Source organism: Lethenteron reissneri, chromosome 60 (genome assembly GCF_015708825.2).
Source record: "Lethenteron reissneri isolate LAM-NWPU_2019-01 chromosome 60, ASM1570882v1, whole genome shotgun sequence".
Taxonomy (NCBI): Eukaryota; Metazoa; Chordata; class Hyperoartia; order Petromyzontiformes; family Petromyzontidae; genus Lethenteron; species Lethenteron reissneri.
In genome coordinates this window covers 5398428-5412141 of record NC_083838.1, presented here as the reverse complement: position 1 = coordinate 5412141, position 13714 = coordinate 5398428, and the positions used below count along the sequence as shown (strand labels likewise).

Here is a 13714-nt window from a genome sequence, read left to right as displayed (position 1 = left end):
TTTCGGAGGCCTTTGTTGTGGCTGTCAAAACAATCCGATCGCCGCCCACACGCACGAGGGCCACGGCCCCCAACGCAAACGCAGGGCGCAAACCACCACGCGCGTGACACGCGTGGTACGCGCAAAGACAAAGATCGCCCCCCCCCTCCTCCCCACACCCCGCGTGGCCTTTGAACAGAACGATTTCGGGGGTCAAGCGCTGCAAGCGATCGGCGGCGGCAGTGAGCGGGTATCGAACTCGGGGTCCGCCGGGTTCGTAGCGCGGCGCGCTGAGCACGCCGCCACTCCCCGGACGCACGCGCGAGCGGAGCGGCTGGGTACACAACAAGCGAGCGGAGCGAGTGGACATAGGGGGGGCACGCAATTGAGAATGACCTCTGATCGGAGCCGGCTGTCCGCGTGTTTACGCAACGGGGCTGGACCCCTGCTTTGCCGGGTGGGGGGAGAGGGGGGGGAGAGGGGGGGGGGTTGCCGTACTTCACCGGCACCGAGAGTCAGGAGCGCGCGCGCGCGCGTGCGGACTTCAAAGGCGGCGATGCCGGACAAAATTCTGACACCGACGACGCAGGAAGGGCCCGGCCAGGTGACGCACGATCGCGGCCAAGAGCGAGAGATGGAGGGCGGACAGGCGGACAGCGGCGGGGGAGATGCCGGCCCTCGCTGGGGTTTCAGCCGCAACTTCAAGCGACGACAACGACGACAAAAAAGTTCACCACCACAGAAGAACTGCGGTAGCGACCGTGACGAGTATAAAAATACGAAAATATTATTTAAAGCCGCCCTGGCGAACGGCGTTTGTACGAAGGCATCTTGCTTCTCCCTGCCCCCCACGGTCATGCGTCGGGGCGAGGGCGGGCTGTGCTTCACCCACTGGCAGAGCCAGTAGGGGGTGGGGGGGGTGAGTGGCACGTGCCCCCCCCCCAATGACCCGATCGAAATCCCTAATTTCGATCGGATCATTGGGGTTTATTAGAAATAAATCGGCTTTTTGCGACCCACACTGCCACCGTGTAGCATATTATTACGTGACAGGGACTCTATGAGATGATAGGACAATAGTCTGAGTCCATAATTGGCAATAAGTAACGGCAAAGCAGTTCAGAATTGTGCGCAGTTACGTATACAGCACACGACTTCCCTGAAAGCATCAAACACCTTCAGCGAGCACGATGCTGATCACACAACGCGGTTCGAATTCGACCCTCGATCGATGGCTGCGCCATCGCCGCACACGCGTTGAATTAAAAGCAAGGGACAAGTCCTCACTGACTAACAACTCCTCTATCATGTTTCATTGCTGGAGGGGTTGCCCCCCTCCCCTACCTGAAAAGCCTGGCTCCGCCATTGGCTTCACCCACCGCGCTGCACGGACCGGGTGTAGTGGCGAGGCCGGGATGGGACACCGCTCGCCACTCGCAGTGGAGATGCGGTGGGGGGGGAGGTGGGGGGGGGGCACCCCATCGCAGTCGATTAGCCCTGAAGGTGTCAAACTGGCAAGAGGTCGTCACTGGCGTCACGGACGATGCGGATCGGGGAGACGCAGCCCTCCTCCTCCTCCGCTCGGCTCGGCTCGGCTCCGCAGTTTGGACATCTGTCCGTTGATCAGATTCCGTCGAGGATTTACATTTCTCGCGTGAATCCCCTCCCTGTCGCCCCCCACCCCCCTCGAAGCCTTAAAGTGGTGGCGGTGGTGGCAGTGGTGTGACGGTGTCACCGAAGCCCCCCACCGCACCCCAACGGCCCCCACGCCGATGGATCCCACCCCGACCCACCCATTATTTGTGTGGCGTTGGGAGCGGCCGCGAGTTTACGAAAGTCTCGGGCTCGGGGCGGGGGGGGAGGGGGGGGAGGCTGACAGCACCGGGACGAGCCTCTGGGCTGTTACGTAAACCACCGCAGCGGCGGTCGCGCCTCCTGGGCAGCAGCGGCGGGAACGACTCCACCAAGCGCCGCAAAACCACAACCACCGCAACCACCGCAACCACCACAACCACCACCGCAACCACCACCGCAACCGCAACCACCGCAACCGCAACCACCACCGCAACCACCACCGCAACCACCATCGCAACCACCGCAACCACCGCAAACACCACCGCAACCACCGCAACCACCGCAACCACCGCAACCACCACCGCAACCACCATTGCAACCACCACCACAACCACCACCACAACCACCGCAACCACCACCACAACCACCGCAACCACCACCACAACCACCACCGCAACCACCATTGCAACCACCGCAACCACCACCACAACCACCGCAACCACCACCACAACCACCGCAACCACCACCGCAACCACCACCGCAACCACCATTGCAACCACCGCAACCACCACCACAACCACCGCAACCACCACCACAACCACCGCAACCACCACCACAACCACCACCGCAACCACCATTGCAACCACCGCAACCACCACCACAACCACCGCAACCACCACCACAACCACCGCAACCACCGTAACCACCACCAGCTGCACCACCTCCCTGAACCTCACCCACCCAACCGCCAAAGACCCCCCCCCCCTCTCCGCCGTATAGCCTGTGACAGAGTCGGGGCAGGCGTTGTTTGCGAGCACCTATGAAGGCCGGCACTGCGGGCGACGGGGTGGGTGGCAGCCGCGGCAGGTACTCATCTGAGGCCGAGTCGATCTAGGGGAGGCCCACGACCGGTTGGGATCACCGTCACCGGCCGCGAGCGGGAATCGAACTCGGGTCGCGGGGTTCGTAGCGCAGCGTAGCGCTAACCGCTACCCCACCGCCACCAACACCTCTACCCACATTGTGCCCCCCGGCCGGTCCCGCCAAAGTGCCCGCTATTAATTAGCTCTGCTTACCAGCCTCTGCTATGCCCACGAGGGGGTAGTGGGGGGGGGTAGGCGTGGGTGGAGTGGGGGGTAGGAGCTGCTCGTTAACACAGAGTTAATCTCAAAGGCAGCTTCAGCCCAGGCGACCAAACAATGCCTCCACAGATGTATATCTTGGTTCTCGCTCATTCCAGCGCCCGCCACAACCACCACCACCACCGCTGCCGTGATAACAGAAATTGAGGCTTTTCCCCTCCCATGCGTTATCTGCTCCTAAGTGCGCACGAGTGTGTGTGTGTGTTTAATTGTGTGCGTGTGTAATTGTGTGTGTGAACGTGTGTGTGAATGAACGTGCGTGTACGTGTATGTGTTTAATTGTGTGTGTGTGTGAACGTGTGTGTGAATGAACGTGTGTGTGCGTGTACGTGCTTAATTGTGTGCGTGTGTAATTGTTATTCTTGGTTCATTCGGTAAAGTCACGTGGATAGAAAATAAAAAAAATAAAATGTAATTAAAAATATAAATAAATTCAAAATAAAAGAAAAAAACCACGATAAAAAGAGTATAATAAAAATAGAATTAATTGTGTGAATGTGTGTGTGAATGAACGTGTGTGAATGTATATGGGTTGCGTGTACGCAAGTGTGCGTGTGTTTAAGTGTGGTGTTGGGCGACCCACCCCCTCGTGTGCCAGCCTTCGTAGGTGCTCGCTAACAGCACTTGCCCCTACAGTCTGTTACAGGCTACACAGGGAAGGGGGGGGGGGTGATCGTTGCCTTTTCGAGTGTACTTGTGCGAGTACGCGCGTGTGCGTGCGTGAGTATGCGTGTGTGTGCGTGTGCTTTTGTGAGTATGCGTGCGTGTGCTTTTGAGTACACGTGTGTGCTTTTGAGAGTATGCATGCGTGTGCTTTGTGAGTACACGTGTGTGCTTTTGTGTACGCGTGCGTGTGCTTTTGTGAGTATGCGTGTGCGCGTGTGTGAGTACGCGTGTGTGCGTGTGTACGAGTATGCGCGTGTGCGTGCGCGTGTGAGTACGCGCGTGTACGAGTATGCGCGTGTGCGAGTGCGCGTGTGTGCGTGCGTGTGAGTATGCGCGTGTGCGTGCGCGTGTGAGTATGCGCGTGTGTGAGTACGCGTGTGTGCGTGCGTGTGTGAGTACGCGTATGTGCGTGCGTGTGTGTGCGCGTGTGTGTGCATGCGTGCGCGTGTGTGCGCGCGTGTGAGTATGCGTGTGTGTGCGCGCGTGTGAGTATGCGTGTGTGTGCGTGCGAGTAACACGCGGGCACTCGCGCTCCGTGATTGCTCTAATTACCCAGCGCACACAGACGCTTCCCGGCCCAAGGCAGCGCTGGACCAGGGGGCACCCACACCCCGATGGCTCCCATCTGATAGTAGTACCACTGCGGACACGGGGAGTGGGTGGGTGGGTGGGGAGGGAGGGGAGGAAGGGAGGGAAGGGAGGTAGGGAAGGGAGGGAGGGAGGGTACAGGCAATACACAATTAACTTTTAATTGCTGCATTATAAGAAAGCCCGATTGCTTGGATTCAGATGCGGCGCACTTTATCGATCCCGTCATCAAAGTTTAATGGAGGGTTCTCGGGGTTTTTAAGCAAGGCACCTTCACGCCATACGCAAGCAAAATAGATTACGCTCTCAATAAATAAATAACGTAATTAAACCGGGGCGGAATAACCCAACGCCCCCCACTCCCACGTTTAATTTAGACTATTAACTTAAACAAAAAAAAACCTTGTGGCACTGCATTAGCCTGCAGATCCAGAAGCGCGATCCCGCGGAAATTATCACTTTAATTGCACAAACTCCTTCCCGGCTACGACGGCCGAGGGTCTGCCCAATCATCATCACCATCATCACCTCCTCCGCTCCGCTCCATCCTCTTCTCGGCCTCGCTCGGCGGATTCTCTTCCACACAGCCCGCTGCGGCCGGAGCAACGGCCTCCGACTCGGAGCCGGGCGAGCGGCCCTTGGGGGGGGGTCGCTCCAGGCCTCCCGACCTCCCGGCCATCGTCGCTACTGCAGTGACGTTTAAAATGGAAACGCGCAAATGAACCCCTCGCTTTTCGCGAGCCAATTAGTGGCGGGGCCGCTCGGGGAGATGAGCAGCTGACACCGGCGCGGGCGTCTGTCAGCGGCGCTTTAGACGCGCACGCGACGCCGTGGCCAGCGCCGCAACACTTTCCAGATTCTCCGAGGACTCCCCCCCCCTCCCTGCCTCTTGCTCTCGCTCTCTCTCCGTGTCTCTCAAGATCCTGCACGCTCACCCCTCACCGTCTCTTCACCTCTCTCCCCTCCGTCTCTCCCAGTCCCCACTGTCTCCACGTTCAATCCATGGACTAACACCGCCCCCCTCTCACCACCTCGTCCCACTCTCACCACATCCCCCCCCCCCCCCCCCCCCACCGAGGCCTCCTCCTGCCAACGCACGGACGGGTTCACGATCCCACTTCCCATCTCTCGGCGATCTTGTGGCACAAACCTGCGACGTCCGGTGTCTCCCGGCAGGCGGCCTCCGCTGCGGGTACCAAACACCCGTCTCGGTTCCACTCAGTACACGCCGGGGGCGAGCACCGTGGCATCGCCACGACAACGGCGGCGTCGCCGCGATGACAGGCATCGTCCCGGTCGGTGCGGAGCCGGCAAGTGATGCGGCGGCCGGGGCCGGTGGGCGTGCGGCACGGGAGCCGGGAGGCCGGTTCCTGTGGTCCCATGTGACGGAGCCTCCAGGAGACAGGAGCTCCCCGCCGATGCGGTCACCGTGCGTCGCGGTGGATCAGCGATCCGTGCCACGACGCGTCACCGCGTGACCTCGTCCTCCTGTACACTTCTCAACGGGCACCTCGATCCGTTGACCCCTCACTCCGCGACCCTTGCACCGCTTGACCCGCCGACCGGCCACGCACGACTCTTCGGCAAGCAGTTAGACACCGAGACCAGAGCAAGAAGCGCGGGAGACGTTTATTGAAGTAAGCGCGCGGAGGCCAGTCGCCCAGAGATTCATCGCCCGGACCTCGACGGCCAAAACTCTTCTATAAAAACCTCACCGGCCGCCTCCTTCCACCTCCTCGTATAAAACCCACCGAGATATTTGGCAAGCGCTGCGGCTATAAAAAAAATCACTGAGTTGCCGGGCTCTGCAGGAGCTTTGCCATGGGGAAAGCTCGCTGCGGTCGCGAGCCGAAGGGGGAGGGGAGGTCCGCCGCTCCCCCCGGGTGCAATGGCTTTGTTTTGTTTTAAACGCGCAAACGTGTGCAAGCGAGCGAACGTAGGGGAAGCGTGCGGTACTGGCCCTGGATTAATACTGAGAGGCACACGGCCCAGAGGAAGAGAGGCGTCCAGGGCCGTCGCGTTTCCCGACACTCCCCCCCATCCCCCAAAGCCGCCACCCCCCCACACGACGGCTCGCGACGCGAACGTCCCCGCGTGTCCGCGCGGCGTGTCGACGTGCGGTCCGTCGTGGGGGGGGGGTGGTGTAGGGGGATTGGAGAACCCTCGCCAGCTCCTCCGAGCTCCTCCACTGGCAAGGCCCGACTGAGAACGTGGCGTCGACATCGCTTCCTCCGCCGCCCGGGTCGCTCGGGGCGGGGTGGGCGGCGGTGCTGTCACTTGGACGACTTGCGTCCGAGTTTGAGAGACTGCGGGGCCGAACCGCCGGAAGGCCCCGCCGCCGCCGCCGCCAGCGCATCGCCGTCCTCCTCCTCCTCCACGAGGTCTTCGGCCGAGCCCCAGCGGCGCCGCCCGTGACCGCCGCCGCCGCCTCCCCCCCAGCGGCCGCCTCCACCCCTCGAGGGCTGCCCGCCGCTCCACGACGCGCGGTTGCCGGGGCCCCCCAGCTGCGCCGCTTGCGCCCCGGGGACCCCCGCGGGCCCCGCCAGGCTGGCGCGGTACGGCAGCAGCCCCGGGAAGGCCCCGGCCAGCTTGCGCGATGATCGCTTGTCGGCGCGCATCGCTGCGGCGCGCACACGGCACGGGAAACACGGAGGTCGTCACGGCACGGCGCGCGGTTCTCCGAGTTCAACGGTTCGCCAGAGGAGCTCCGTTCAGTTGCACGTCACGCGGTTGCACGTCACGCCCATCGTCGGCGAGACGCGCCACCGCCCCCACGTGACGTAGAGAGACGCGGATGTAAAGACAAAGATCCCTCGCGTAGCCCTAAACGGACCGTTGGGGCAAGTGCTGCTCGCGATCACTTATGCAGGCTGGCACGGCGTGCGAGGGGGCGAGTGGCCAACACCACCCCAGTGCTGATGCTTTATAAACACCGTGCCAGGTACTTGTTTCAGGCTGAGTAGACCCAGGGGGAGGCCCGGGACCGTTTCGGATATTCGCCATTGATGTTGGCCGTGAGCGGGATTCGAACTCGGGTGGCCGGGTTAGTAGCACGGCGCGCTCACCGCTACGCTACCGGTCCATGCCCCCCCGCATCACCACCGGGGAGCCTGGGAGACGCAGTCACGAACCAAGCCGCTGCCTCCTTCGCTCACGGCCAAGTCGTTTCTCTCGATCTCTCTCCCAGAGGTCGCAAACGGGTTTCGATTCCTTACCCGTACCCGTACTCGGCCGCACCAGGGTCGCAAATGGGTACCCGTACCCGTACCCGGCTGGGTACGGGTACGGGTACCCGTTCCCTACCCGTACCCTACCCGAAATGAGTGACAAACGGTTCCTCACCAGTGACTCACGGCCTACCCGTACCCGGCCGCACCAGGGTCGCAAACGGGTACCCGTACCCGGCCGGGTACCCGTACCCGGCCGGGTACGGGTAGCCGGGTATCGGGTAGGGTAGGGTACAGGTATCGGGTACCCGGTTGCGACCTCTGCTCTCTCCTCCCTGGCTCCTCCACCCTCTCTTACCTACATAGCCTCTTGTTACAGCAGCCCTTTTGCTCACTTCAGCAATTGCTTCTTGCTGAAGCTTGTCCCACCTGATGACGGGCACTTGTGTTGCGCCCGAAACGTCGTGATTTAATTTGTTTATTTTCTACCTACGTGACTTTACCGAAAGAACCAAAGAGTATGGATCCCTGCAGTCACGAAAACTTCAAGCCGACGGTCGGCACGACAACGCGAATGGGCAGCCGGGGGGCAGCCGAGGGCAGCCGAGGGGCAGCCGAGGGCAGGCAGGCCTGCCACGACACGCACGCCGCACCCCAGGGTCCACTCGGCCGTGGAATGGCATAGTGCCGTCATCGTGAGACACGATCGATCGCCCGCGGGACTCCCGCTGAAGGAGCTCGATAATCCGCGGGGGAAAAATCCACCTCAGAGAGCGCGGCTTTAATGCCGGGGAGCGGCAGCTCGCAAAGAAAGACGCGGAAATGACGGCGGCACCGAGATTCGTAATTATTTCCCCAACGGCGGTGAGAGCGGGTCCCCCGCCAGCGCCACCTCCACCCGAGCGTCACCACGATCGACCGGCCGACGCTGCCCCCCCCCCCCCCCCCCCCCCCGGCGCTGGTTCCCGTTCGTGTTAATGCGGCGGCAAATCGCGACCGCCCTCCCGTCGCCAGAGGTCGCAATCAGGTACCCGATACCCGTACCCTACCCAATACCCGGCTACCCGTACCCGGCCGGGTATTGGGTAGGGTACCCGTTTGTGACCCTGGTGCGGCCGGGTACGTGTACGGGTAAGGAATCAAAACCCGTTTGCGACCTCTGCCGTGCGCCACGAGTGGGGCAGTAACAGTGCAGATGGTATACCTCGCGCCTTTCACGACGCACGTGAGCCCGAGAACTTGACTATAGTTGAACACGTAGGAGGCTTTCACGACCAATATCATCCATAATGTAGCTTTTTTTTATTAGATTGCGTAATTATACGTACGTGATCTAACCCAAAAAAAAAACAACCCTATATCATGAACTGACTATAATCGCCGAGCCGCGCGCTCGGAGGAGACACATGGGAGATGCGGGGGACACACGTGGGAGATCCAGAAGAAACGCGTGGAAGACGAGAGGGAGACAAGTGGGCGACACGGGGGAGATACAGAGGAGATACAGAGATGTGTGGGAGATGTGTGGGAGACTTGGGGGAGACGTGGGGGAGACACGTGAGAGATGTATGTACGTATGTTGAACTTTGTCCGTACCGTACGTAGCCAACCGTGTTAATCGGAGATGAGTGGGAGACGCGTGGGAGATGAGTGGGAGATGAATGGGAGACGCGTGGGAGACGCGGGGGAGACGCGGCAGAGGCTTACGTGTGGAGAGGTTCGGAGTCACAGCCTCTCCGTGCCGGGCCTTGCCGTAATGCCACGCCAGCCGCCCACTGTAGTCGCGCACGTCCTGGCGCACGCCTGGATCATCAGGGTCGGGGTCACGGGTGGAGGGGGCGGGGGGTCAAAGTCAGAGTCAACCGTGAGTGCACAAATCTTTCTGCTGTGATGAAGGGCCATTGAAGGTGAGTGCAGAGTTGAGTGGAGGTGGGTATGGAGGTGAGTGTAGAGGTGAGTGGAGGTGGGTATGGAGGTGAGTGTAGAGGTGAGTGGAGGTGGGTATGGAGGTGAGTGTAGAGGTGAGTGGAGGTGAGTATGGAGGTGAGTGTAGAGGTGAGTGGAGGTGGGTATGGAGGTGAGCGTAGAGGTGAGTGGAGGTGGGTATGGAGGTGAGTGTAGAGGTGAGTGGAGGTGGGTATGGAGGTGAGTGCAGAGGTGAGTGGAGGTGGGTATGGAGGTGAGCGTAGAGGTGAGTGGAGGTGGGTATGGAGGTGAGTGTAGAGGTGAGTGGAGGTGGGTATGGAGGTGAGCGTAGAGGTGAGTGGAGGTGGGTATGGAGGTGAGTGTAGAGGTGAGTGGAGGTGGGTATGGAGGTGAGTGTAGAGGTGAGTGGAGGTGGGTATGGAGGTGAGCGTAGAGGTGAGTGGTGGTGGGTATGGAGGTGAGTGTAGAGGTGAGTGGAGGTGGGTATGGAGGTGAGTGTAGAGGTGAGTGGAGGTGGGTATGGAGGTGAGTGCAGAGGTGAGTGGAGGTGAGTATGGAGGTGAGTGGAGGTGGGTATGGAGGTGAGCGTAGAGGTGAGTGGAGGTGGGTATGGAGGTGAGTGTAGAGGTGAGTGGAGGTGGGTATGGAGGTGAGTGCAGAGGTGAGTGGAGGTGGGTATGGAGGTGAGCGTAGAGGTGAGTGGAGGTGGGTATGGAGGTGAGTGTAGAGGTGAGTGGAGGTGGGTATGGAGGTGAGCGTAGAGGTGAGTGGAGGTGGGTATGGAGGTGAGTGTAGAGGTGAGTGGAGGTGAGTATGGAGGTGAGTGTAGAGGTGAGTGGAGGTGAGTGTAGAGGTGAGTGGAGGTGGGTATGGAGGTGAGCGTAGAGGTGAGTGGAGGTGGGTATGGAGGTGAGTGTAGAGGTGAGTGGAGGTGGGTATGGAGGTGAGCGTAGAGGTGAGTGGAGGTGGGTATGGAGGTGAGTGTAGAGGTGAGTGGAGGTGGGTATGGAGGTGAGTGTAGAGGTGAGTGGAGGTGGGTATGGAGGTGAGTGTAGAGGTGAGTGGAGGTGGGTATGGAGGTGAGTGTAGAGGTGAGTGGAGGTGGGTATGGAGGTGAGCGTAGAGGTGAGTGGAGGTGGGTATGGAGGTGAGTGTAGAGGTGAGTGGAGGTGGGTATGGAGGTGAGTGTAGAGGTGAGTGGAGGTGGGTATGGAGGTGAGTGTAGAGGTGAGTGGAGGTGGGTATGGAGGTGAGCGTAGAGGTGAGTGGAGGTGGGTATGGAGGTGAGTGTAGAGGTGAGTGGAGGTGGGTATGGAGGTGAGTGCAGAGGTGAGTGGAGGTGGGTATGGAGGTGAGTGTAGAGGTGAGTGGAGGTGGGTATGGAGGTGAGTGCAGAGGTGAGTGGAGGTGGGTATGGAGGTGAGTGTAGAGGTGAGTGGAGGTGAGTATGGAGGTGAGCGTAGAGGTGAGTGGAGGTGGGTATGGAGGTGAGTGTAGAGGTGAGTGGAGGTGGGTATGGAGGTGAGTGTAGAGGTGAGTGGTGGTGAGTATGGAGGTGAGTGTAGAGGTGAGTGGAGGTGGGTATGGAGGTGAGTGCAGAGGTGAGTGGAGGTGGGTATGGAGGTGAGTGTAGAGGTGAGTGGTGGTGAGTATGGAGGTGAGTGTAGAGGTGAGTGGAGGTGGGTATGGAGGTGAGTGCAGAGGTGAGTGGAGGTGGATATGGAGGTGAGTGTAGAGGTGAGTGGAGGTGGGTATGGAGGTGAGTGTAGAGGTGAGTGGAGGTGAGTATGGAGGTGAGTGTAGAGGTGAGTGGAGGTGGGTATGGAGGTGAGTGTAGAGGTGAGTGGAGGTGGGTATGGAGGTGAGTGTAGAGATGAGTGGAGGTGGGTATGGAGGTGAGTGGTGGTGGGTATGGAGGTGAGCGTAGAGGTGAGTGGTGGTGGGTATGGAGGTGAGTGTAGAGGTGAGTGGTGGTGGGTATGGAGGTGAGCGTAGAGGTGAGTGGAGGTGAGTATGGAGGTGAGTGTAGAGGTGAGTGGAGGTGGGTATGGAGGTGAGTGTAGAGGTGAGTGGTGGTGGGTATGGAGGTGAGCGTAGAGGTGAGTGGAGGTGGGTATGGAGGTAAGCGTAGAGATGGGCGCTACACACGTAGGGTGGTGATGAGGAGTTCCACCATCTCTTCACGGCTGTGGATGGTGGCGATGTGTAGCGCCGTGTAACCCTGCAACCACGCACACAACCAAAAGAAACAAAGATCCCCCGTGTAGCCTTAACAGACTGTTGGGGCAAGTGCTGTTAGCGAGTAGCAGCACCTATGAAGGCCAGCAAGGCACACACGAGGGTGGGAGGCTGCCTTTGTTTCCCTAGGAATGGTGATGATTACACACTGCACAAGGTACTCATTTGAGTCGACCTAAGGGAGGCCCAGGACTATCTCGTCATCAGTGTTGGTGGCCGTCAGCGGGAATCGAACTTGGGCGGTGGGGTTCGTAGTGCGGCACGTAAGCCACTGCACTACCCCTCCCCGTTACACACAGCCACGCACACACACAGCCACGCACACGCACAGCCACGCACACACACAGCCACAAACACGCACAGCCACGCACACGCACAGCCACGCACACGCACAGCCACGCAAACGCACAGCCACGCACACACACAGCCACGCACACACACAGCCACGCACACACACAGCCACGCACAGCCACGCACAGCCACGCACACGCACAGCCACGCACGCGCACAGCCACGCACGCGCACAGCCACGCACGCGCACAGCCACGCACACGCACAGCCACGCACGGCCACACAGCCACGCACGCACACAGCCACGCACACACACAGCCACGCACACGCACAGCCACGCACACGCACAGCCACGCACACGCACAGCCACGCACGGCCACACACACGCACACACACAGCCACGCACACACACAGCCACGCACACGCACAGCCACGCACGGCCACACACAGCCACACACAGCCACCGAGAGGCTGGCCCCCATGGGGCCTTGGTGATGAAGGCCTTGCCTGGAGTCCTCCGCTCCTCTCCCCACGCTCCGCGCCTTCATGCGGAGGATCTACATTTTACGGGGGGAGTGGAGGGGAGGCGTGCACGGCCCCCCGCTAACTCACGGTCTTGTTTACCGCTGACAGCGGGGGGGGGGGGGGTGGCGGGGGGGAGAGCCCTCGGGGCTACGATCGTTCTGCGTCCGTGGAGATTTGGGCCGAAGTGCTTAAGATGGGCATTGATTTTTTCATAAATTCTTTCAAACGACCCAAAAGAAAACGCTCTGAATGTAGCGTGGCGCTGGAAGAAACAAAACCCCCCACAAAATCAAATGGATGGAAGATCAGGAGCGGCAGGCGGTGATCGGCGGTGGTAATGGTGGTGTTCATGGGAGTCTCGGAGTCTGGGTTACGGGTGTTGCTTACCCCCTGTTCCGGGTGCCGTGGCGGTGTGGAGACGTCGGGGGGACGCGGAGACGGTGAGGGCGCGGCCGCACAGGGAGACACGGCGGGGGGGGGGGGCATAGTTGGGAGGGGGGGGGGGCTCCATTAGCACTGCTCAACATCGCGGTAAATTATTCTTAAGAACTGGAGCGCGACTTAACCCCACAGCCGCTCGCACCGCTCTCGTCCGCACGGTGTTCCCACCGCGCCGCCGATGCCGCGGGTAGCCCGGGGCGGCACTACCGCCACCGCTAGTCACCCGCCCCCCCCCCCCCCCGCGGATTGCCTCCACATGCCGGACCGCCCGCCCACCCGAGCAACCGTCGCCGCCCAACAAAGGAAGCTCCGTAGGAAAAACAAGCGGTGGCCCGTCGCGAACGCTCGCCAACGACGGCACAGCCTGCGGGCCTGGTAGTGGGGGGGGGGGGGGCACGGGAAAGCGTTAAAGCGGCCCTTCAATCCCCGCGTAAATCAGCTCCCGGGGAAATTACCCGGACGTCACTGTCAAAATATTATGGCAGCCCACGCGCGGTGCGCGGCGCACGGCGCGCGGCGGGCGGCGCACGGCGCGCGGAGAGAAAATTAACTTTTAATATTAATAACGTGCGGTGACTCACGGAGACGGAGCGCTTTTACTCACGTGCTGCCAGGGCGCCCGCGCCACACGCGACGCAAATGGGCGGCGGCGGCGGCCATCGATGAGCATCGGAGTGCACGGGGGGGGGGGGGGAGATGGGGGGGAGAGGGAGATGGGGGGGAGAGGGGGCGCAGAGGGGGGGGAGAGGGGGAGAGGGAGATGGGGGGGAGGGAGATTGGGAGGAGAGGGAGATGGGGGGGAGAGGGGGAGAGGGAGATGGGGGGGAGAGGGAGATGGGAGGGAGAGGGAGATGGGGGGGAGAGAGATGGGGAGGAGAGGGGGAGGGAGATGGGGGGAGAGGGGGAGGTAGATGGGGGGGAGAGGGGGAGGGAGATGGGGGGGAGAGGGAGATGGGG

The 13714-nt window shown here is 61.0% G+C and overlaps 1 protein-coding gene across 1 annotated transcript; it reads right to left on the bottom strand.

The window, feature by feature from the left end:
* Positions 1-5518: 5518 nt before the first annotated feature.
* LOC133358011 (5E5 antigen-like) lies at positions 5519-11928 on the bottom strand. The gene is made up of 3 exons (XM_061576283.1): positions 11411-11928; positions 9044-9139; positions 5519-6789 (listed from the first exon to the last, which is right to left on the bottom strand). The coding sequence occupies exons 1-3, from the start codon at positions 11436-11438 to the stop codon at positions 6443-6445; spliced, it is 471 nt and encodes a 156-aa protein (XP_061432267.1). The 5' UTR covers positions 11439-11928; the 3' UTR covers positions 5519-6442.
* Between the last annotated feature and the right edge of the window lie 1786 nt (positions 11929-13714).

Excerpts from the sequence above, each read along its gene's own strand:
- LOC133358011 (XM_061576283.1), bottom strand. The coding sequence starts at position 11,438 with ATGGTGGAACTCCTCATCACCACCCTAC. Across the intron at positions 9,140-11,410 it reads ACTCCTCATCACCACCCTAC|GCGTGCGCCAGGACGTGCGC; the intron begins GTGTGTAGCGCC and ends CTGATGATCCAG. Across the intron at positions 6,790-9,043 it reads GACTCCGAACCTCTCCACAC|CGATGCGCGCCGACAAGCGA; the intron begins GTAAGCCTCTGC and ends TGCGCGCCGCAG.